At 42.9% G+C, this 25,496-nt stretch overlaps 1 protein-coding gene across 20 annotated transcripts; it reads right to left on the bottom strand.

Annotated features, from left to right (window-relative positions):
- Positions 1-7,821: 7,821 nt before the first annotated feature.
- Positions 7,822-24,455, bottom strand: LOC115139457 (tumor protein D53 homolog). 20 transcript variants are annotated; one of them, XM_065026370.1, is made up of 14 exons: positions 24,269-24,455; positions 23,796-23,875; positions 23,426-23,512; positions 22,898-22,957; positions 22,148-22,174; positions 16,226-16,341; positions 15,364-15,512; positions 13,606-13,707; positions 12,824-12,856; positions 12,226-12,240; positions 11,638-11,652; positions 11,406-11,444; positions 9,705-9,765; positions 7,822-9,171 (listed from the first exon to the last, which is right to left on the bottom strand). In XM_065026370.1, the coding sequence occupies exons 3-14, from the start codon at positions 23,508-23,510 to the stop codon at positions 9,040-9,042; spliced, it is 834 nt and encodes a 277-aa protein (XP_064882442.1). In that variant the 5' UTR covers positions 23,511-23,512; positions 23,796-23,875; positions 24,269-24,455; the 3' UTR covers positions 7,822-9,039. The 20 variants fall into 20 exon arrangements, with proteins under 20 accessions (XP_064882442.1, XP_029532726.1, XP_064882441.1 ...); XM_029676866.2 differs by lacking the exons at positions 23,426-23,512; positions 23,796-23,875 and having other exon boundaries at positions 24,269-24,451; XM_065026369.1 differs by lacking the exons at positions 23,796-23,875; positions 24,269-24,455 and having other exon boundaries at positions 23,426-23,691.
- Positions 24,456-25,496: the final 1,041 nt, after the last annotated feature.

Raw genomic sequence — 25,496 nt, 5'->3', positions numbered from 1 at the left:
CTTCAAATTAGTGGATTTGGCTATTTCAGCCACATCCGTTACTGACAGGTGTATAACATTGAGCACACGGCCATGCAATCTCCATAGGTAACATAGGCAGTAGAATGGCCTTACTGAAGAGCTCAGTGACTTTCAACGTGGCATCGTCATAGGATGCCACCTTTCCAATAAGTCAGTTTGTCAAATTTCTGCACTGGTAGATCTGCCCCGGTCAACTGTAAGTGCTGTTATTGTGAAGTGGAAACGTCTAGGAGCAACAACGGCTCAGCCGCGAAGTGGTAGGCCACACAAGCTCACAGAACAGGACAGGCGAGTGCTGAAGCGTCTCTACTCGGTTGCAACACTCACTACCGAGTTCCAAACTGCCTCTAGAACTGTTCTAATTACATTTTATTAGTCACATGCACCGAATACAACAGGTGAAATGCTTACTAACCAACAATGCAGTTTAAAAAATATATGAATAAAAGTAACAAGTAATTAAAGAGTAGTAGTAAAATAACAATAGCGAGACTATATACAGGGGCTACCGGTACATAGTCAATGTGCGGGGGCACCAGTTGAGGTAATTGAGGAAATATGTAAATGTAGGTAGAGTTATTAAAGTGACTATGCACAGATAATAACAGAGTAGCATCGGCGTAAAAGAGGGGGCGGGCAATGCAAATAGTCTGGGTAGCCATTTGATTAGATGTTCAGGAGTCATATGGCTTGGGGTAGAAGCTGTTTAGAAGCTTCTTGGACCTAGACTTGACGCTCCGGTACCGCTTGCCGTGGGGTAGTAGAGAGAACAGTCTATGACTAGGGTGGCTGGAGTCTTTTACAATTTTTAGGGCCTTCCTCTGACATTTTACATTTACATTTAAGTCATTTAGCAGACGCTCTTATCCAGAGCGACTTACAAATTGGTGCGTTCACCTTAAGACATCCAGTGGAACAGCCACTTTACAATAGTGCATCTAAATCTTTTAAGGGGGGTGAGAAGGATTACTTTATCCTATCCTAGGTATTCCTGAAAGAGGTGGGGTTTCAGGTGGCTCCGGAAGGTGGTGATTGACTCCGCTGTCCTGGCGTCGTGAGGGAGTTTGTTCCACCATTGGGGGGCCAGAGCAGCGAACAGTTTTGACTGGGCTGCGCGGGAACTGTACTTCCTCAGTGGTAGGGAGGCGAGCAGGCCAGAGGTGGATGAACGCAGTGCCCTTGTTTGGGTGTAGGGCCTGATCAGAGCCTGGAGGTACTGAGGTGCCGTTCCCCTCACAGCTCCGTAGGCAAGCACCATGGTCTTGTAGCGGATGCGAGCTTCAACTGGAAGCCAGTGGAGAGAGCGGAGGAGCGGGGTGACGTGAGAGAACTTGGAAAGGTTGAACACCAGACGGGCTGCGGCGTTCTGGATAAGTTGTAGGGGTTTAATGGCACAGGCAGGGAGCCCAGCCAACAGCGAGTTGCAGTAATCCAGACGGGAGATGACAAGTGCCTGGATTAGGACCTGCGCTGCTTCCTGTGTGAGGCAGGGTCGTACTCTGCGGATGTTGTAGAGCATGAACCTACAAGAACGGGCCACCGCCTTGATGTTAGTTGAGAACGACAGGGTGTTGTCCAGGATCACGCCATCACCTGGTATAGAGGTCCTGGATGACAGGAAGCTTGGCCCCAGTGATGTACTGGGCCGTACGCACTACCCTCTGTAGTGTCTTGCGGTTGGAGGCCGAGCAGTTGCTATACCAGGGTGCAGCTGTAAAACCTCCTCCCTATCGGCTGTCTCGTTGTTGTCAGTGATCAGGCTGTTGTGTTGTCTGCAAACTTAATGATGGGTTTGGAGTCGTGCCTGGCCAGTGTGGAGTGGGTATAGGGAAAGGGCAGTGTGGAGTGCAATATAGATCGCATCATCTGTGAATCTGTTAGGGTGGTATGCAAATTGGAGTGGGTATAGGGTTTCTGGTATAATGGTGTTGATGTGAGCCATGACCAGCCTTTCAAAGCACTTAATGGCTACAGACGTGAGTGCTACGGGCCAGTAGTCATTTAGGCAGATTAGTTTAGTGTTCTTGGGCACAGGGACTATGGTAGTCTGCCTGCAACATGTTGGTTTTACAGACTCGGACAGGGAGAGGTTGAAAATGTCAGTGAAGACACCTGCCAGTTGGTCAGCGCATGCTCGTAGTACACATCCTGGTAATCCGTCTGGCCTTGTGAATGTTGACCTGTCTAAAGGTCTTCGACCTGCATGAGAGCACCAGCTGTTCAGACTGTGTGATGTGGAGGATCGGCTGCGGAGAGCGTGATCACACAGTCTGAACAGCTGGTGCTCTCATGCATGTTTCAGTGTTACTTGCCTCGAAGCGAGCATAGAAGTAGTTTAGCTCGTCTGGTAGGCTTGTGTCACTGGGCAGCTCGTGGCTGTGCTTCTCTTTGTAGTCTGTTATGGTTTGCAAGCCCTGCCATGAGTATCTGAGCCGGTGTTGTACAATTCGATCTTAGTCCTGTATTGATGGTTCGTCGGAGGGCATAGCTGGATTTCTTATAAGCTTCTGGGTTAGAGTCCCGCTTCTTGAAAGCGGAAGCTATAGCCTTTAGCTCAGTGCGGATGTTGCCTGTAATCCATGGGTTCTGGTTTGGGTATGTACGTACGGTCACTGTGGAGACAACGTCATCGATGAACTTATTGATGAAGCCGATGACCAATGACTGATGTGGTGTACTCCTCAATGCCATTGGAAGAATCCTGGAACATATTCCAGTCTGTGCTAGCAGAACAGTCCTGTAGCTTAACATCTGCTTCATCTGACCACTTTTTTTATAGACCGAGTCACTGGTGCTTCTTGCTTTAATTTCTGCTTGTGAGCAGGAATCAGGAGGATAGAATTGTGGTCAGATTGACCAAATGGAGGGTGATGGAGAACATTGTACGCATTTCTGTGTGTGGAGTAAAGGTGGTCTAGAGTTTTTCCCCCCTTTGGTTGCACATTTAACATTCTTATTAGAAATGTGGTAAAACGGATTTAAGTTTCCCTGCATTAAAGTCCCCGGCCACTAGGAGCACCACCTCTGGATGAGCGTTTTCCTGTTTGCTTATGGCAGAATACATCCCATTGAGTGCGGTCTTAGTGCCAGCATCGGTCTGTGGTGGTATGTAGACAGCTATGAAAAATACTGATGAAAACTGTCTAGGTAGATAGTATGGTCTACAGCTTATCATGAGATACGCTACCTCAGGTGAGTAAAACCTTGAGACTTAAATATGTACGTTGGGAGCTTCATGAAATGGGTTTCCATTGCCGAGCAGCCACACACAAGCCTAAGATCACCATGTTCAATCCCAAGCGTTGGCTGGAGTGGTGTAAAGCTCATCGCCAATGGACTCTGGAGCAGTGGAAAATATTCTCTGGAGTGATGAATCACGCTTCACCATCTGATGGACGAATCTGGGTTTGGCGGATGACAGGAGAACACTACCTGCCCTAATTAGGGCTGTGGCGGTCATTAAATTTAGTCAGCCGGTGATTGTCAAGCAAATAACTGCCAGTCTCAAGGTAATTGCCGTTAATTAACATTAACACATTTTGCATCTCCTGGATTCCACACACAAGTCACTGATGTAGACCTTTGGAACATCTACAGTCTAATAAATCCATCACAATAAATCCATTATTTATTTTAGACAGGTCTAAAGAAACATGATATCAAGAAAATGTAGTCTGTTTCGGAAGAACAGAATAGCATACTCTCGAGTTGTCCTGATGCTAGGCCCTGATCTGGTATATGCCTGTGGGCTACACTAGTTCATTTAGCCAACAAGATTTGCTTAGATCTCTGTGGCATTATTTTTACATTTTATAGTATGAATAATACAATTAAACAAATAAAACAGAAAGGATATTTTCTCCAAAGTATTTGAGGGAGTTCAACAACAACAACAAGCAGGACTCACATGATATTCTCCAAACACCCCACAGGGCAGACATCCCAATTATTCGCAAAAGGAAGCGACGCAGAGGACGAAGAGCCAGATGCCTCGTCCGGACCGGACCCGCAGAAGGCAACTAGGAAAGCTGCCGTTACCGTCAATATTACTCGCCAACGTGCAATCATTGGACAATAAACTAGACGGAGGTACGATCACGAATATCCTACCAACGGGATATCAAAAACTGTAATATCCTATGTTTTACGGAATCATGGCTGAATGACGAAATGGATATTCAGCTAGCGGGATACACGCTGCACCGGCAGGATAGAACAGCACACCTGTAAGACGAGGGGGGGTCTGTGTATATTTGTAAACAACAGCTGGTGCACAAAATCTAAGGAAGTCTCTAGTAGAAGTCTGAAGTAGAGTATATTGTGATACATTGCAGGCCACACTACTTGCCTAGAGACTTCTCAGCTATACTTTTCGTGGCTGTTTATTTACCACCACAGACGGACGCTGGCACTAAGACCGCACTCAGTCAGCTGTATAAGGAAATACGCAAACAGGAAACCACTCACCCAGAGGCAGCGCTCCTAGTGGCTGTAGACTTTAATGCAGGGAAACTTAAATCAGTTCTACCAAATCTCTATCAACATGTTAAATGTGCAACCAGAGGGAAAGAAATTCTAGATCACCTGTACTCCACACACAGAGACACGTACAAAGCTCTCCCTCGCAATCCATTTGGTAATCCGACCACAACTCTATCCTCCTGATTCCTAAAAAAAGTAAAAAGATTTGGCATGCGTCCTCAGATCCTCAAAAGGTTCTACAGCTGCAACATCGAGAGCTTCCTGACTGGTTGCATCACTGCCCGGTATATGGCAACTGCTCGGTGGAAGGAAGGCCCTAAAAATTGTCAAAGACTCTACTACCATTTACATTTACATTTAAGTCATTTAGCAGACGCTCTTATCCAGAGCGACTTACAAATTGGTGCGTTCACCTTAAGACATCCAGTGGAACAGCCACTTTACAATAGTGCATCTAAATCTTTTAAGGGGGGGGGGTGAGAAAGATTACTTTATCCTATCCTAGGTATTCCTGAAAGAGGTGGGGTTTCAGGTGTCTCCGGAAGGTGGTGATTGACTCCGCTGTCCTGGCGTCGTGAGGGAGTTTGTTCCACCATTGGGGGGCCAGAGCAGCGAACAGTTTTGACTGGGCTGCGCGGGAACTGTACTTCCTCAGTGGTAGGGAGGCGAGCAGGCCAGAGGTGGATGAACGCAGTGCCCTTGTTTGGGTGTAGGGCCTGATCAGAGCCTGGAGGTACTGAGGTGCCGTTCCCCTCACAGCTCCGTAGGCAAGCACCATGGTCTTGTAGCGGATGCGAGCTTCAACTGGAAGCCAGTGGAGAGAGCGGAGGAGCGGGGTGACGTGAGAGAACTTGGGAAGGTTGAACACCAGACGGGCTGCGGCGTTCTGGATGAGTTGTAGGGGTTTAATGGCACAGGCAGGGAGCCCAGCCAACAGCGAGTTGCAGTAATCCAGACGGGAGATGACAAGTGCCTGGATTAGGACCTGCGCTGCTTCCTGTGTGAGGCAGGGTCGTACTCTGCAGATGTTGTAGAGCATGAACCTACAAGAACGGGCCACCGCCTTGATGTTAGTTGAGAACGACAGGGTGTTGTCCAGGATCACGCCAAGGTTCTTAGCGCTCTGGGAGGAGGACACAATGGAGTTGTTAACCGTGATGGCGAGATCATGGAACGGGCAGTCCTTCCCCGGGAGGAAGAGCAGCTCCGTCTTGCCGAGGTTCAGCTTGAGGTGGTGATCCGTCATCCACACTGATATGTCTGCCAGACATGCAGAGATGCGATTCGCCACCTGGTCATCAGAAGGGGGAAAGGAGAAGATTAATTGTGTGTCGTCTGCATAGCAATGATAGGAGAGACCATGTGAGATTATGACAGAGCCAAGTGACTTGGTGTATAGCGAGAATAGGAGAGGGCCTAGAACAGAGCCCTGGGGGACTACTACCACATGGCAAGTGGTACCGGAGTGCCAAGTTTAGGACCAAAAGGCTTCTCAACAGCTTTTACCCAAGCCATAAGACTCCTGAACAGGTAATCAAATGGCTACCTTGACTATTTGCATTGTGTCCCCCCCCCAACCCCTCTTTACACTGCTGCTACACTCTGTTTACCATATACGCATAGTCCCTTTAACTTTACATTCATGTACATAATACCTCCATTAGCCCTACAACCGGTGCCTGCCTATAGCCTCGCTACTGTTATTATTCAGTCTTTTTACTGTTGTGTTTTATTTCCTTACTTATCTATTGTTCACCTAATACCTATTTTTTACTTAAAAATTGCACTGTTGGTTAGGGCCTGTAAGTAAACATTTCACTGTAAGCTCTGTTGTATTCGGAGCACATGACAAATAAAATTTGATTTGAAATGTTGCACAACGTGAAGGGTTTTATTTGATTTTGGATGACATTTGCATTGATGTCAGAGTGATTAGAGTGACAATAGAGTGCTGGCAGTTAGCACGTTTGGTGGGCTACTAATGACCATCAGAGCTTGGAGAAGCCTAATTACTGCGACTAAATGGTCACATGGAATTTGACTGCCATCATGACTCATGATCGCCGGTCTGGCGGTAGTAAAGTGTCAACTATAAAGTTTGGTGGAGTAGGAATAATGGTCTGGGGCTGTTTTTCATGGTTCGACCTAGGCCTCTTAGTTCCAGTGAAGAGGAATCTTAACACTACAGCAGCATACAATTACATTCTAGACAATTCTGTGCTTCCAACTTTGTGGAAACAGTTTGGGGAAAGATCTTTCTTGTTTCAGCATGACAATGCCCCCATGCACAAAGCGAAGTCCATACAGAAATGTTTTGTCGAGATCGGTGTGGAAGAACTTGACTGGCCTGCACAGAGCCTTGAACTCAACCCCATCGAACACCTTTGGGATGAACTGGAATGCCGACTGCGAGCCAGACCTAATCACCCAACATCAGTGCCCGACCTCACTAATGCACTTGTGGCTGAATGGTAGCAAGTCCCTGCAGCAATGTTCTGACATCTAGTGGAAAGTCTTCCCAGAAGAGTGGAGGCTGTTATAGCAGCAAAGGGAGGACCAACTCCATATTAATGCCCTTGATTTGGGAATTAGATGTTTGACGAGCAGGTGTCCACATACTTTTTGTCATGTAGCGTAAAAAGGGAAAGTCAGCTCACTGTTTTGCTCTTATCGAATTTGATAATTTAATAAAGCTTTGGCGATTAAGATTTATTCCAAGCTGTCTCACCAGCCAAACACAGCCTTTTTGGACGGTCTTACTTGTTGACATTGGGCAGGACAAAAAGAAAACAGCCTTCATTGAGAGGGGAGGCTATGCTTTCTTTTTAATAAAAGAAAATGGGGAAAAAACATTAGTGTTTTATGTTTCTAAATATTAAGTATACAGGCACCAAATCACATCTTGTTCCATGCGCATATGGGAAATGTGCGGCACGGCTGGATAGGCTGCGTTTCCGCTGTCAAAATTCATGCCATAACCAACTGTGTTACCGCTAAAACCAGATTTTGGTTGGTCTTAAATAGGTCTGGATAATGCCAGTGGCCAGTTTTTACATGACGACCTAACGTGCGTTTGACACTAGTGCTACCTTAACGCTAGCCGAAAATAGCGTCTCACATGTTCCGTACAAAGGCATTAGTTTAAGTACTTGAGTCAATGGGATGCTATTTGTCAATTACAGTACATTTCAAAATGTGTTTGGGCTGTCTTAATACAATTGATGTGTTCTTGAGTGTTTTGTTTTAGTAGATTAGTACCATGTAATTTAACTTATGGTATTTATTTCAATGTCATAAAATACGACAAACGACCGTAGATTGGTTTGCAACAAATTGTTTAATAGTCATACTGCAAAAAACTGTTTATTCATAGTGTGTTATAATCTTACTGGGATACAGTTTTGTTTAAAAAAAAGCAGAAGTTGCTAGACTACATTTAAGTCATACTTACAGTAGTGAATGCATACATTTTCATACTCCCCCACCCCCCCATACTAGTCCCCCATGAGAATCGAACCCACAACCCTGGCATTGCAACCGCCATGCTCTACCTACCGAGCTACACAGGACTGCACAGGGACTATAACAACTGTTATTAACCTTTGGGTATTACAACAGTCACATTCAGGAGAGGGCAACTCTGCTGTTGACAAAACGTAGTCAAAATGTCTGAAAACATTATCACCTAAATGTCTGACAAACGTCTAGTCACAATTAAGTTAAAAACCACAGCAACCGAGAAAAATCAACTTGAACAATAAACACAAGGAGAAAATCATTGAACAAAAGTTAATTCTGTAAATAGAAAACCAGCTGTTTGGTCCATTATTGAAGATTAGCAGTAATAAACAGAAGAAATAACCACATTTAAAAATAGACATTTAATCCCACAGTGTGTCAAAGCATCTACACTGCCTGACTGCTGTGATAATAAGTATAATTTAGGTCCGGATTTAGGAGACCCCATCAAGGCTCAAGTGCAAACAGTGCACAGTTGGAATAAAGGAGATATTAGTGTGATTCATCGGGATGACAGTGTATTCAGTAGATTTTCAGCACGAGGCCTTACTTTGGTCCCCATTTACAGTGCAGTATAGGCCTACAAATCCAGTACTTGCAATTTCAAGTATTAGTATTATATAATTCCCTCCCCCAATAGTTTTATGTGACTGTCCACTCTTGGAAAGTAGGTGTCATCATGAAAATGTTGTTTTAGTACTGGGAAGAAAGTCACTACTTTTTGTTTATCAAATACATTGATATAAACGGAACACATTTATTTTTTATTAAAATACAAAAGGTAATAGCTGTATTCATAGTAATAAAATATCAAGGGCAGGAGTGCTTTACAGATTGGAAACACAAAGGCTAAGAAGCCATTAGATAATACACATGTGTTGGTACTTGATGTGGCTTTGGATAGATAGGCCTACTGTTTGTCATGCTCTCCTCATCAGGTAATGTAATGTGGCCACTGGGCCAGTGAGGGGCAGTAGAGTGCTAATCCTGGTCTGGGAGGTTGTTTCAGGCTCTGGTCTAGCAGGTCCGCTCATGATCACTGCTCTCAGACAGGTTGTTGCTGGGGGTTTCTTGGGCACTGGCGTGGGCGGCTGAAGACAACACCTCCTCAAAACTCCCTCCACCTCCTTGGCTTCCTACCTTGGTCTGCTCCAAATCCAAAACAACCACAAATGCATTGGCACACAAACGCACACAAAACAACATTTTAATATAGGCTATTGTCGAGAATCTGTTTGAACTTTCAGCAGGGTTGTTAGAAACACCAGAGATTACGACATCAGGCTCAAATGCGCACATTCAAAGTGGAGCAATTGTTCTCCTGAGGGTAGTGTTTAACCTCAATTAGCTGAGCTGTAAAAATAGCCAAAAGTTTTCCTGAGCTAAAGGAAGTGAAGCTTAACAAGAAAGACCTCCATAATGTTTACTCCCTTATATTGAGTTTACTTAGGCCGGGATTCAATCCGATTGTTTTGTCCGCAAACGTGCCATTTAAAGGTCAATTCAGATTGAGCCGAGACATGCAGCGTTTACCGTGAATGTGTTCCTCTGCAAACCCGGGAACATTGCCTTTAATACGCGCATTGCGGACAAAGCACGCTCGGATTGAATCCCGGCCTTACTTCAACATTACTTAAATCTGTCATTGCTTTGACAGCAACATGTGTTATGTCTCACATTACCTTTATGTTGGAAACGGTGCTTTCAACCTTCTCCTCAAAGGACTTGAAACTGGGAGAGTTCCTAATGGGATGAAAAGCAGTTCAGTTTCATGCAATACTATTACTTTAGTATACAACATGTATGTTTATATCTATCTGAGCCACCATACTGTACCTGTACTTTTGTGTACACTTATTAAAGCTTCCTGTATTTACAAGTGCTCTGCTAAAGCGGTCTGTATTTACAGTACTCTATTAAAGCGGTCTGTATTTACAGTGCTCTATTAAAGCGGTCTGTATTTACAGTGCTCTATTAAAGCGGTCTGTATTTACAGTGCTCTGCTAAAGCAGTCTGTATTTACAGTGCTCTATTAAAGCGGTCTGTATTTACAGTGCTCTATTAAAGCGGTCTGTATTTACAGTGCTCTATTAAAGCGGTCTGTATTTACAGTGCTCTGCTAAAGCAGTCTGTATTTACAGTGCTCTATTAAAGCGGTCTGTATTTACAGTGCTCTGCTAAAGCGTTCTGTATTTACAGTGCTCTGCTAAAGCGTTCTGTATTTACAAGTGCTCTGCTAAAGCAGTCTGTATTTACAGTGCTCTATTAAAGCGTTCTGTATTTACAGTGCTCTGCTAAAGCGTTCTGTATTTACAAGTGCTCTGCTAAAGCGTTCTGTATTTACAAGTGCTCTGCTAAAGCGGTCTGTATTTACAAGTGCTCTGCTAAAGCGGTCTGTATTTACAGTGCTCTGCTAAAGCGGTCTGTATTTACAGTGCTCTGCTAAAGCGTTCTGTATTTACAGTGCTCTGCTAAAGCGTTCTGTATTTACAGTGCTCTGCTAAAGCGTTCTGTATTTACAAGTGCTCTGCTAAAGCGGTCTGTATTTACAGTGCTCTGCTAAAGCGGTCTGTATTTACAAGTGCTCTGCTAAAGCGTTCTGTATTTACAGTGCTCTGCTAAAGCGTTCTGTATTTACAGTGCTCTGCTAAAGCGGTCTGTATTTACAAGTGCTCTGCTAAAGCGGTCTGTATTTACAGTGCTCTGCTAAAGCGGTCTGTATTTACAGTGCTCTGCTAAAGCGGTCTGTATTTACAGTGCTCTGCTAAAGCGGTCTGTATTTACAGTGCTCTATTAAAGCGGTCTGTATTTACAGTGCTCTGCTAAAGCGGTCTGTATTTACAGTGCTCTGCTAAAGCGGTCGGTATTTACAGTGCTCTGCTAAAGCGGTCTGTATTTACAGTGCTCTATTAAAGCGGTCTGTATTTACAGTGCTCTGCTAAAGCGGTCTGTATTTACAGTGCTCTGCTAAAGCGGTCTGCATTTACAGTGCTCTGCTAAAGCGGTCTGTATTTACAGTGCTCTGCTAAAGCGGTCTGTATTTACAGTGCTCTGTTAACAAAACACTGGGAGAAGTCCTGTATGCCTATCAGTGTTATAGAAAGGTCACTTTTTCTAGTGTTACGATTCCACACGTTTATCTTTGGATAAACAGGTCAGATAGCTAGAAATGCATGAATCTTCTCCTGATGATTGCAGCAGGATATGCCAATGTTACAATGCAAGCCTGCTTCACCTATAAATTCTGAACCAATACCAATTCTACTCACAATGCTTACAAACGCTCAGCCTTAAGACAACGAGAATGGGTGGGTGGCTAAGGACTGGGATCTAGTGGAGGGTTAAGTCTATCACTACACACAAAGTAGGCTACACACAATTACCTCATAACGGGCATGCTCATTGAGTGGCGGATAGAGTAGCTGTCCCAAGAGAGCATGGCCCAGGTAAGAGAGGAGTTAAATCATTAACATGAATTTCCAGACAACAGAAATCACACACGCAATCACACATGTACGCACTCACACACACACACACACACACAGCAAGCACTCCCTCTAGTCTACAGTAATTCAGCAGGGCAACTTTCTAGGCATTTCTATAATGTAGATTTACCCATCATCTGATTGCCTTAAAAAAAATATAGAGATATTTTAGAGGAATCTAATGGCTTATATTGTAATATGATACATGTTCTTAGACAACTTTTGTCATATCGTATCGATGACTCATTCATGTGTATATGACTAACAACTTCTACAGAGAACTAGCAATGCTACATCCACAGAAGGTACAAAAGAGAAAGACAAATAATCTAAAAACTGTAACTATACTGAGCCGCCCACAAGTAAAACATGCTATGGTCAACAACAGTCAAAGTCATGCATGCCTACTGGTCAGTGTGCTACAGATCTGAGGAGTTCACTGAGGTTTACGTGTATACACATTCACACTAGGTTATGATGTGACTGCACTGGAACTAACTGTGTGTCTGACTAATCAAATCAAGGGATCCCTGGAATTGATCCCATTCAGTTGGTAGTCATCTTCTTACCATTATATCTTAAATCCCACTCATATTTACGTAAGCAATGGCCTTTGTCCATCTTCTGACTAGTTTCAGTGCAGTCACTGCTAACACGCATATCTGACTCTAAATCAGAGGTATAATACAACCAATAACACCAAAACACAATTTCTTACCCAAGTGAATTTGATCTTTGGATGCATAGAAAAGGATGAAGAAACAAAGACATTTAAGACATTTGTCCTGACATTATCGAGTGTCCTACCAACACTTTACATTAGGCTACTTCATTTTGGAATCACGACAGAGTTTAATTGAACTTCTAGTCAAGAAAAGCCAAATTCAAAGATCCAGCGCGGGCACACACTTCAAACACACAGTTAACCAATCATTAAATCATCAAAGCTCTGGTTATCATGCCATATACTGTATATACTGTATCCTTACAGTACTGTATACACTATGCATTAGAATGCAAACAACCTGCAGTCTGTAAGTGTAAGGGAGTCACCCAAGTAAAGCCCACAGCAAACTTCACCCCCAGGCAACATACTGTACCTTGCTTCTCCATGGTTCCTCATAGCTAAATGTTTGGTTTAGCATATTTCAACCAATGCAAGTCAGCCAGGGCACACCTTTTTTATTTCACTGGGCAACATAGTGAACAGGGTTCATGAAAATAACGTGTTCTACTGTATTTTCAATTCACACGAATAGTCCACACAGGGACAAACTCATTTGCATGCACACACACATGCACACTAGGTGGCATACCTTCTGGGATACATTAACTCAAGGCCAAACATGCTGCAATACACAAAGGAATATCTATTTGTCTCTCTGGATCATTGTTCAACGTGATTTTATACATAACGTTGGTTGGTTAATACACTTTTATAAACCTGCGGTGGTGAGTCTTTTGTTATTATCATGCAATAATGATGACGACATTAAAATAACAAAACAAAGACTCTGACACGTCTACAATACACACTAAATGACATGGACAGACATAACAGTAAATCACAGTTTTTCTTTGTCATGGCTAGTCTGAGTATTGTATTACTAGTGAACCCGGGGCCAGCTGTCTATGATATGATAGCTCCCCAGTGGCTGAGTGTGCCCCTGCAAAGCCAGCATACAGGCCAGCAATGGATCTCCATTGTGCCACCCTGCCCAGTCAGAACTCTGGGTCTTCAAGGCAGAGAGTGGTCAGCAGACACCCAGAGGGTTACTGACCCCCCCCCACTCCAGGCCCGCATCCAATCTGGCCTGCAGAAAGCTGCTTACTCTGGGCTTATGCAACATAAACATGCCCCCTGCAACAGACTGTCTGGGTCAACCCCAGCAACAATTAGGATTGGGCACACGACAGACTGGCTGCAGAAAAGTGGAGATGAGGGAGGAGGGTGGTCATTCTGACTGGAGGCCACTTTGTATTCTGTCTCAATAGCTGTAGGCTAAAAGATGTAGTCGTAGTGTAAGGCTTCAGTTGATTGGATATGAAAGATGTTGATGTTGTTGTGTGGTTGCTATAGGCACCAGTGACACTGTACCTCATATCCCCAAACTTCCTGCTGATGGCTGTTCCCAATGTGGTGAAAGCTGCTGACGTTTTCTGCCCTGCCGTGCTCAACGTCTCCGACGTCTTTTTGTACCTGGACAAATGAAAAGACAAGACAGTGATTATCAAAAACAGACATGACACCACAGGACAGCCACACCTGTTCTCTTCTTGTCCCTGTCCGGAGCACTGTTCACTCCACACACACGGATTAGTTTCCATAGTCAGAGCCGGAGCCAGGGTGTAACTGATACTCCAGCTCAGTATCACAATCAGTCAGGGATTCATACATCTATAAAAACAGGATGAGGGGAGCATGGCACAGATAACAAAGACTCAGTGTTTCCCCATGTTTTAACTCCTATTGATGCTGCAAAATCTCTGGGAAACAGAGGAGCGCATCGCTTTGATTATTTGTACAGCTTATACCACTGTTAGGGCACTGGCCTACAAAGAGAAGCCATTGATTTTCCTCTTTATTTTCTAGTTCTAAAAGCCTGCTAGTCTGCAGAGTGCCTGGCTTCCAACCTCTCACATCCCCAGCCCCTAGAGCCCGATTACCTCTCAGTGCATTACACACAGACTGCATGGAAACCTAAGAAACTCCTGCACTTCCCTGAGCACCAGCCCATGCCATCACCTTATTGGATTTGAGTCCTTCTATTTCAAGACAAAGAGCTTACTGCATTTGTGAGATGCATTAAGTGCAATGCGTTAATCTGGCTAACGCTTTTACTGTGGGAGGTAATTCTGAGAAGAATGTGGTCCGCCAGCTCACTTAGGTACTGAGTCTAACTAGTGTGGCGCCTGAAGTGAGAAAGACTAGAGAGAGAGAGGAGAGGGAAAATAAAAGAGAGAAGAAGCCCGAGAGAGAAAGAGAAATATTGTCACCTAACATCAACTGATGCCAACAACAAACCACACTGACAATAGATACAGCTCGGCCGTTATGACGGAGTTGCTCACCTCCTTTACACTTGGCCCTGTTGCCTTGGTTTTGCATTGGTGTCGAGACTGGAGATTGAGGAAGTGTGTCGTGGCATTTACACAGTGGAGGCCCATTCTTCTCCTCTCCCTCCAGCCAATGATCTCTCAGCACCACCAGATCTGCTTGACCCTAGCGGTTTGCAGTTCCCCCTCACCATGGTAACGGTGATTGGAGAAGGGTGCTCTGCCCATTTGAGTGCCTAGTTAAAGCGTGACTCTGGTAACTGAATAGCTAGGGACATACAAGGCCAGTCTGCAGACGCAGGCAGAGACGGAGGACTGAAATCTAGGCATATTGTATAGCTGTTCACTGAAAATGGCTATATACACAGTACTGACCTATATGAGCCTGAAGCTGCTGCTTGTTTTTACTGGCTTTCCCCCATGGATAGATGTGTCCTGGTCCAGGCAGCCAGCACTGTGCTGCTTTAGATGTCACATCACCATTAGGCCGCTTGCTCCCTGTCATTATCTGCCTCAATGAGCCCGATCAGACCGGATCAATACATTCATCACTCTGTGACACCCATAAAGACAATCTCTGGTGACAGGAGCAAAACATCTAGAGGGCGCGAGTGCTATTTCTCGCTTTCCTTCCCAAATGCCAAACGTAGGCACTGTCTCTGAGATAGCCTTTGGATGGCAACAATAGGAGTCTAGTTGAGATTCCCCCTCCCCCCGGCTTTATGCACGCCGGCGTGTAACATATTTGATACCTGCCACTCAAGCGTAATACACACAGCGAACGATGTTGGGTACTCACGCAGTGGAAGTCTGCATGTCATACCAGCTCCTGTTGAAGTTCTGTTTGAGCTCACTGAGTGGTGTTATCCCCAGTTTGGCTTTGAGGTCTGAGTGGTGTTTCTCTTTGGAGGCCAACACTTGCCTCAGGGTGGAGATTTCTTCTTCTAACTAGAGGCATAAACATAGAAAGAGAGGAGAGAGAGAGAAATAAAGACATGAGAGATATAGAGTAAGAGAGTGATGCTAATTTCCCCTAGGGCTTAAGTATTCCAAATTAATTATCCATAAAGCAAATAAGGTAACACATGGACAAAATGTGTTATATCCCACTCCTTATCAGCAAATAAAGTATAATTTCTTGGATGAAGCTTACTATACTACAAATGGCTACAAAAGGCAATTTCAGCTACATATACGGGTTGGTAATATAACTATAATAATAATATGGTGGTAAATTGAGGGAACTGAAGTACAGAACACTGGCTCTTCCTTAAAACACAGTATAGTGCATTTGGCCTGAGGTCAACACCAGGGGAAACAACAGTGATGAAGAGTAACAACTGTCAACCCAAATCCTAATTGATGCCGACTCATATTATGCAAAAAAGCTCTGCTGCAAGAGCTGCCAAGATTTACATAACTCATAATGCCCTCTACTTCCGCTCCTATTTCCAGTTAATATATATCTCTCTCCCGTGGCCCAACACAGTTTCCCTATGTGAGAGAGACCAGTGTACCAACTTCTTAACAATCTGTCCCCTCTAAGGTTGAACAGAATGTATCCATCTCCAAGACAGCGCTTCCTGAATCCAACTCGATCAACATGCTAAAGCTAAACATTGAAAAACAGAGCGGTGAAAAGTGCTGACGAGAGGGACTACCTTAGTGAGTTCACTCAATATTTCCTCCCTCTCCTCATCGGTCACAGTGTTGTAGAGGTCCACTTCTGACACCATTTCTTCATCTACTTCTGTTAGAGGCTCTGGGTCCAGCAAACCTGAGGAGAGATAGACGATTAAACACAAAACAACCCCCAAAAGTCTGAAGTGTTCTTACTTACAGTACCACTCAGTCAAGGGTTATTCTTTATTTTTTACATTGTAGAATAATAGTGAAGAAATCAAAACTATGAAATAACACATATGGAATCATGTAACAACCATTCTCTCCACCAGCTTCATGAGGTAGTCACCTGGAATGCATTTAAATTAACAGGTGTGCCATGTTAAAAGTTAGTTTGAGGATTTTATTTCCTAATTAATGCATTTGAGCCAATCAGTTGTGCTGTGACAAGGAAGGGGTGGTATACAGAAGATAGGACTATTTGGTAAAAGACCAAGTCAATATTATGGCAAGAACAGCTCAAATAAGCAAAGAGAAACAAACGACAGTCCATCATTACTTGAAGACACCTTTTAAAGTTTCTTCAAGTGCAGTCGCAAAAACCATCAAGCGCTCTGATGAAACTGGCTCTCATGTGGACCACCACAGGAAAGGAAGACCCAGAGTTACCTCTGCTGCATAGGATAAGTTCATTAGAGTTACCAGCCTCAGAAATTGCAGCCCAAATAAATGCGTCAGAGTTCAAGTAACAGACACATCTCAACATCAACTGCTCAGAGGAGACTGCGTGAATCAGGCCTTCATGGTCAAATTCCTGCAAAGAAACCAATACTAAAAGGACACCAATAAGAAGGAGACTTGCTTGGGTCAAGAAACACGAGCAAAGGACATTAGAACGGTGGAAATCTGTCCTTAGGTCTGATGAGTCCAAATTTTTGATATTTGGTTCCAACCGCCGTGTATTTGTGAGACGCAGAGTAGGTCAAAGGATGATCTCCGCATGTGTGGTTCCCACCGTGAAGCGTGGAGGAGGTGTGATGGTGCTTTGCTGGTGACTGTCTGTGATTTATTTAGAATTCAAGGCACACTTAACCAGCATGGCTACCACAGCATTCTGCAGCGATACACCACCCTATTTGTTTTTCAACAAGACAATGACCCAACACATCTCCAGGCTGTGTAAGGGCTATTTGACCAAGAAGGAGAGTAATGGAGTGCTGCATCAGATGACCTGGCCTCCATAATCACCTGACCTAAACCCAATTGAGATGGTTTGGGATGAGTTGGACCGCAGAGTGAAGGAAAAGCAGCCAACAAGTGCTCAGCATATGTTGGAACTCCTTCAAGACTGTTGGAAAAGCATTCCAGGTGAAGCTGGTTGAAAGAATACCAAGAGTGTGCAAAGCTGGCATCACAGAAAAGGGTGGCTACATTGAAAAATCTCAAATATAAAATATATTTAGATTTGTTTAACCCTTTTTTGGTTATTACATGATTCCATGTGTTATTTCATAGTTTTGATGTCTTCACTATTATTCTACAATTTAGAAAATAATAAAAATAAAGAAAAAAAACCTTGAATGAGTAGGTGTGTCCAAATCTTTGACTGGTACTGTACATATACACTGAGTGTACAAACATTTTCCTAATATTGAGTTGCACCCCCTTTTGCCCTCAGAAAAACTCCATTTGTCAGGCACGGTCTCGAAAAGTATCCACAGGGATGTTGGCCCATGTTGACTCCATTGCTTCCAACAGTTGTGTTAAGTAGGCTGGATGTCGTTTGGGTGGTGAACCATTCTTAATACACACGGGAAACTGTTAAGTGTGAAAAACCCAGCAGCTCTGCAGTTCTTGACACACTCAAACCGGTGCACCTGGCACCTTCTACCTTACCCAGTTCAAAGGCACTTAAATATTTTGTCTTGGCCATTCACCCTCTGAATGGCACTCATACACAATCCATGTCTCAAAGCTTACAAATCCTTCTTTAACTTGTCTCCTCCTCCCCTTCATCGACACTGATTGAAGTGGATTTAACAAGTGACATCAATAAGGGATTATACCTTCCCCCTGGTCAGTCTGTCATGGAAAGAGGAGGCGTTCCTAATGTTTTGTACACTCACTGTATTAGTGGAGAGACAATCACATAAAGTATGCTTTTGCAAATAACAGAAGAAACTCAGGCACCCATTCAAATCGTCTAACTCGAAGAGATGATTCAGGCTACGGCAAGACATAACCCCCAATCTGTTGCCATCGTAACACGACCACAGTACGGACAGATTTAACCTGAACGCCACCCTCCATCACTGTGACAATGGCAATATTCCCACACGTTTAACGACCACCTTTAGAGACACCGACTGTAATTATCTACACTCGAGCTTCCATTTCCAATCCTCGGTTTATTTTTATGCATGTAAAGCTAAGATATATTCTGGATAGTTTAAAGAAAAGTCATGCTTATCCCCTTCCATAAGGCCACCAGTTGTCTGCTAGAGTAACCGTCCTGTATGTTGTCTCTACTTAAAACATTCATTAATCAATGTGTATGACTAAATAGGAGCACAAATCTATTGCTTATTGTTTTTTTATTACTTTGTTTTCTTTTCTTATATGATTTTATATATATAAAAAAAAATATTCAGGGGGAATATCTATTGCTTATGGAACCTAATGGTGATCTAATTACATGACAATATGTGTGTGTGTATGCGTTTGTGCGTGCATGTTTCCAGTTACAATACAAGCGAAAACAGACAAACAACTTCCTGGTATGTGAAGCACTGAGTGTCTGATCAATATCTGACTGACGAAGTAATGGCCAAAGCCCCGGCATGGTGTACCCTCAGCAGATTAAATCAGCCATTAATAAAGTGAATTCGAACTCAAATTGGGAGTATAGCTTTACCCAATTTCTGCCTAATTTTGTGTAACTTCAAATGTCTGTCCCTACAACCATTAGTCTCTTATAACTGCATAATATAATATTACAGTAAAGAGACTCTGGCTTTAAATTCTATACTAGGCTACAGTAATACAACTGGGTGAAAGGCTCTGAGCTTATGATACTATTTCAATCACCAGCAACATATATCCAGGACATAATAACATATTATAAAGTTGGTGGTTCGAGCCCTGAATGCTGATTGGCTAACACCCGTGGTATATTAGACCGTAATAAACGGGTATAACAAAACATTTACCCCCCCCATTATTGCTTAAATATAACATGACATCTAAACCTAAGAGATGTTACTGAGCAGGGACCAGCGTCCTAAGATGACCGTAGGTAGGGGATGTTTTTGTCAAGACAAAGAGGACAACAAACAAGCAGGAGTCACATCTTTGAGGCCTGGCCTCTCATTACATCAGCAGATGATTGGAGTGGCGTGGCACAGAGCTTGTGATGCAGTTTGGCCACATAACCCAATCACTTTCTCATCAGAAGCCTTTGGAGAGGATCCCTTCGCTTGGAGCCCCACCATGTACACAGTATACATTCTCGCACTCTTCATCACTCTCTTCTCTGTTGTCATCTTGCCAGGCCTCAGTGACTCTAATAGTAGACGTATTTTAATAATAATAATGATAATAATAATAATAGCCTGGACTTGTCTTTTCCTACTTGCACTGTGTTGATAGCTATTTTATTGAGGAAAAATGTACTTACTACGATTGTGATATGTGGTTGTCTCACCTGGCTATCTTAAGATGAATGGACTAATTGTAAGTCACTCTGGATAGGAGCGTCTGCTAAATGACTCAAATGTAAAAGTTAATTACTCTACGACTTTATCCTATTTCTCTAGAATGGGACAAGTTCAGTTTGAACAACTGTTTCTATGTTTTCACTGTGGTGGGTTAAGAGTGCGTTGCCTAGCAACTTCCCATGCAGACGAGCAAGCCCAATCATCATCATTGATTGAATCCTTGTGTTGTCCTTAAGGCACTTCAATCTTTCAACACCGGGCTGACTCATTTTAAATGAGCAAACAATCCCCGTCTTTACCTTAGAGGACCACAGACAGTATACACACACTCGTACAAAAGTGATGTTGTTTGTGTTGCCAATGTGAGGTTCCATCCATCAGCATTGTTCCTGGGGCACTGAAAGAGGTCCCTATGATACATTAACATTGGCTCAGGTTCATTAAAAAATCTATATGGTAATCAATATCAAAGAGCATTAACAGGAAACCATGCAGGCTTGACTGGGGCGGCAGGGTAGCCTCGTGGTTAGACCGTTGGACTAGTAAGGTTGCAAGTTCAAATCCCCGAGCTGACAAGGTACAAATCTGTCGTTCTGCCCCTGAACAGGCAGTTAACCCACTATTCCTAGGCAGTCATTGAAAATAAGAATTTGTTCTTAACTGGCTTGCCTAGTTAAATAAAGGTTAATTTTTTTTATTAAGAGTGGGTTGATGGGCTCGTGACTTTCCTTTTTGACAACATGTCACCTGAACATCATATTATTGGTACACCGATGACTCTAAACCTCACCCCGGCCCCGCCCCTCCCACGCCTCAGTCTGATTCAATTAACCATCACATACATGGCTGAGGGAGAGAGAGAGAGAGAGAGAGAGAGAGACTCTGGCCAAGGAATAAACACAGAACCACACCACAATCAGTAGGGGTTCAGTAACACTACATTAACTCTCAAAAGGACACCCATCCTCGTTTTCTCTCTCTGATTTGGGAATCTATTTCAGATAATCTGAGGCCCCATCCAAAAAATGGTATTGTCACATTCCGAGTCCGGGTCAGCTGGTCTGGGTTGTCTGAAGTCATTTGCCGAGTCTCGCCCACAACGTTGTCCTGAAAGTAGGAGTGACTGTGGCGTGACAACTCATCCGCACCCAATTCACACTCATCATACTCAGCAGCACAGGGGCCAGAGCTGGAGAAATACACTCTTTTTCACATGCTAGGTTCTCAAAGGCATCATTGTTTTTACTCTACAACCCTTATCCACAGATACAGTCGTTAGCAGTGACGGCTAGCCTAGGGTTGTTCACACAAAATCAGTCATCTGCGTGGAGACCTGAGAGTAACCTAAATGCGAACTGAGATGCCTGCCTCTCACACTGTGGCTGCTCTAGCCGTGCTAAAGTCTCTGTCATCCAAGGTAAACTATCTGGCTATAAGTGATGACATCACAGTGGGTGTCTCTCAAAGAAGAAAAGCAGGTTGTCTTCCATTTTGATGACACATTTACTGATCCTCTCTCGCCTTGTACATAGTAGCACTCTCATCTCATTATGGACTATTATCACCCCTCTAACTCGACGATGTTCAATGAGTTGACTCATGCAGTAAAATGACCTGCATTCTGTACTGACTGAGGAAGCAAATCCTATAAGCTTAACAAAGTGTGTCAGACTCAGCAGGCAGCAAACACAACTGGAAATGTTACTGGAAATTATCCCCAGTCCCCTTACCAATAACGAGATCGCTCATAACCATGGTAAATAAAATGTAGCATTTAGTAAATAAACAGATTAAGTTATCTGGAAATTAGTTCCTATTTTTGCTTCCATTTTAGGCCGTCATCTTGGCCTGTTACGTCATTTCTGGCCTGGCTGTAGTAATCAGTGGGATTTTCCCCTCGGATTATCCAACTAGATTTACCAAAGTCCTTCACCTCAGCCACGGCAGAATTAAGCAGTGCGATATCTAGCGAAGTCAAAGATCCCATTTCAGATAGTCCTTTGACTGCAACTTCATCAAATTGTTGCTCTCAAACGCATCGTTGGAATTAACACTGTCAGGGGTGTTTTTGTCCAATTTGTGGAGGGGCCAAAGTGTGGTGAAAGTGAGTCAATCATTCATTTATTCATTCATTCCCTCACAATAAAGAGACATATTTAAACATGAATCAGGGATACTGTATACTTCCACATCACGTGAACATTTCTGTGAAGGGCAGTCAGCTAAACAGAGAAGCAAGCATACCTGTCCTGAGATGTCCTTGTCCTCTCTCTTCATTTGGTAGCAGAAACAAGGGGGAAAGTTTACATTCCTTTAATGAAATGAGTAATAATTGATCAAAATAGATAGGCCTATGCTACTTTGTCCGGGGAAGTCACAAGTTCTAAACATATAGTCTATGCCTATAACATGTTCATACCAAGAGAAGAAATGCTGTAAAACAAATGTCCCAAAACATTTCTATCACATACGCAGATGAAAAAAAAGTTTAAAATCAGAGGCGTTTCATGCTTTGCCTGATGAAGTTGACCCTTGTTAGGCAATTCATTTACAGATCCTTTGAGGTTCTATGCGTACAGGGAACATTTAGTAATTGGAAACACCACAAGACCCAAAACATTCAGCTCAAACACAGCATGCAACTGATTGCAAGAGAACTGGAGTATTCTAAAATGGGAGTCTGTCCATCTACGGAGCCAAGAAACATATCAAGAGGACATTGGCCTATTTTCTGGTTCAAATTAATGGATATAAATCCAAATCATTCTATTTATCGGCACATGCTATTACAATCCTGAAAGTATAAAAAAATATGCAATTGATGCTGCACAGGTTTACTGTTCCAACGTGGGCCAGAAATACTACAGCTACTGTAATACTACCAATAACAGGGGAAGTAGTCTAGTCTACAGATCAAAGGCCTGTCACCTTCAGGTTGCAGATGCACCACAAACCCACTGGGCATAACCCACTCATCTGAATATGAGGTCTTACCCCATTCCCCTGCACCATCGCTCAGTACACTAGAGTCGCTCAGTACACTAGAGTACAACTCTGATGACGATGCATTTGATGTCCATTAGGCAATGAATGGGGTGAAATACAAAATAGTGAGTTACACATAAACACAGGAGCGCACACACACGCACACAATTGGTGTATAGTGTAGGTTACAGTGTTCATTCAGGCTGACTGTAAACCTGATAACCTGAGGTTGATAAAAAACAATGCCTATACCTTGTTTGAACCAGAAAGTTGATTATAATAGCCAGTGTTCAACTGATAATCTAGTGTGCACAAGTTAAGACAGCAATCTTGCTATTTGGATAATAGGGCCAACTACAAAGAAAGGCTCTTCAAAGCAGAATATCTATGGTCACAAGATTTCTATTATTTGGTCAGGTGGTCACGGTGGGAAGGGAAAATAAGTGGCCTTGAGCCAGTCATGGTTTGCAAAATATATTTGAACCTAACAGAAGGACAGAGCAATACTACATCCAAATGAAGATGATGTTTTATTACCATGTTGCAATGATGTTACACATAGAGCTCGCCACCTTGTAGTCCTAAAACCGGAAAATATGTTACCTCTGGTTCTTTCAGCCATTCCTATGGAGAAAATGAACCAGGGAAAGAATAGGGTTGTGGGATAAATGTAGAAAATAAGGTCTGAGGTTAACACAGGCTTAGGAGATGTTATATGTTTTGTTCTATGATATAACAATATCTGTCAGTTAAAATTATCTTTGTGAATTAGTAAGCCTTTATGTGCTTTATTAAATGACATAAATGCTTCAAAAATTTAAAAATAATAAAAAAGTGAAGAAAAATAAAGACCATCTCATTGAAAAAAAAACGTATAAGATCTCCTAAAACTGTGTTTGCCACAGACCTTATTTTCGGCGTTTATCCCAAAACAGCATTCATTTTCCCCATAGGCTTTGTCCAACGAACCATGGCGGAGTTTAGTGCCTACAAAAAGATGGCATTACTAATGCTCTCTATTGGACAGAAATGAAACGTTAACCACGTGCTCCATTAAGTAGATGCGTCATGTGATAACTGGTCGAAAATGGCTACTCTATTGATACACTTTTGTCTTTTGAGGTAGAATTTATTAAAAGTTTACACTTAAATTTCACCTACCAAGACTATCACATATTAAAGTTAAACTGTTTAATAAGGTTATTTATATATATTTTTATTAAGATTAAGGCAATCAACTATGAATTCAGTAACAACAGTTTTCGTTCATCCTGTAAATAACAAATAGGCTAAATATACAATTGAATAAATGCAACAACAAAAATCCATAATGTGTAACATATTATTATACATTTTTCGAGAGCTTGAACGCTCACTCACCCTGTTGTCTGGTCTCCATTCGAAGCAGTGTGATGCAGTTGGCTACTTGAAGTAAATATGAATTGTTCTTCTGAAACAACGCTTTAACGTAGATACAGCAGCTCACTGCTGCACTGTCAGACGCCAATGTTTACGCCAGTTCCTTCACTGTCAATTACGGCACCGCCTCCATTGGCGGGGCTTCCAACATACACCAATGGCGGTGTGCTCAATTACTGAAACAGCGTTGTGACGTCTTCAGAGTTCAAATACTCTTTCGTGTCGAACTAGGCACATGATTTAGACTGATGATGCCAAATATGCAATATGTTGAACTATATTTCTTGACAGAAAAACTCAAATGTAATCTTAAAATACTGTCAGTTTCATGTACACTTAAATACATGATTGCCCAATGTTTCCGGTGGAGTGAAAGTGTAAGGTTTCCAAGTTACTTATTTAGGCTAGTTTGGGTAGTTTCATTACAGAATGCAACGACGCCACCTGCTGATACTTTGTGATTCTAGGCTTTGAGAATATCTGACCAATTTACACCCTCGTCTGTCAGAGCAGAAAAATTATGCTGAATATATTCACTATCTAAGAAGCAAAACATTTGATAGAATGGGGCGGCAGGGTAGCCTAGTGGTTAGAGTGGTTAGAGCAAACTACCTTCCATCCAGGACACCTACACCACCCGATGTTACAGGAAGGGCATAAAGATCATCAAGGACAACAACCACCCGAGCCACTGCCTGTTCACCCCGCTATCATCCAGAAGGCGAGGTCAGTACAGGTGCATCAAAGCTGGGACCGAGAGACTGAAAAACAGCTTCTATCTCAAGGCCATCAGACTGTTAAACAGCCACCACTAAACATTGAGTGGCTGCTGCCAACATACTGACTCAACTCCAGCCACTTTAATAATGGGAATTGATGGGAAATGATGTAAAATATATCACTAGCCACTTTAAACAATGCTACCTTATATAATGTTACATACCCTACATTATTCATCTCATATGCATACGTATATACTGTACTCTATATCATCTACTGCATCCTTATGTAATACATGTATCACTAGCCACTTTAACTATGCCACTTTGTTTACATACTCATCTCATATGTATATACTGTACTCGATACCATCTACTGTATCTTGCCTATGCTGCTCTGTACCATCACTCATTCATATATCTTTATGTACATATTCTTTATCCCCTTACACTGTGTATAAGACAGTAGT

Source organism: Oncorhynchus nerka, linkage group LG13, assembly GCF_034236695.1.
Source record: "Oncorhynchus nerka isolate Pitt River linkage group LG13, Oner_Uvic_2.0, whole genome shotgun sequence".
Taxonomy (NCBI): Eukaryota; Metazoa; Chordata; class Actinopteri; order Salmoniformes; family Salmonidae; genus Oncorhynchus; species Oncorhynchus nerka.
Note: the sequence above shows the minus strand (reverse complement) of the source record. Positions and strands in the feature narration are given on the sequence as shown.

What these genes read in the sequence shown, in the direction of transcription:
- LOC115139457 (XM_065026370.1), bottom strand. Translation starts at nt 23,510, where the DNA reads ATGGCTGAAAGAACCAGAGGTAACATATTTTCCGGTTTTAGGACTACA. An exon ending in TGTAACATCATTGCAACATG is followed by an intron (nt 22,958 to 23,425) that starts GTAATAAAACAT and finishes CATCGTCATCAG; the next exon opens with AGTTGTACTCTAGTGTACTG. An exon ending in ATGAGCATGCCCGTTATGAG is followed by an intron (nt 9,766 to 11,405) that starts GTAATTGTGTGT and finishes TCATCCCATTAG; the next exon opens with GAACTCTCCCAGTTTCAAGT.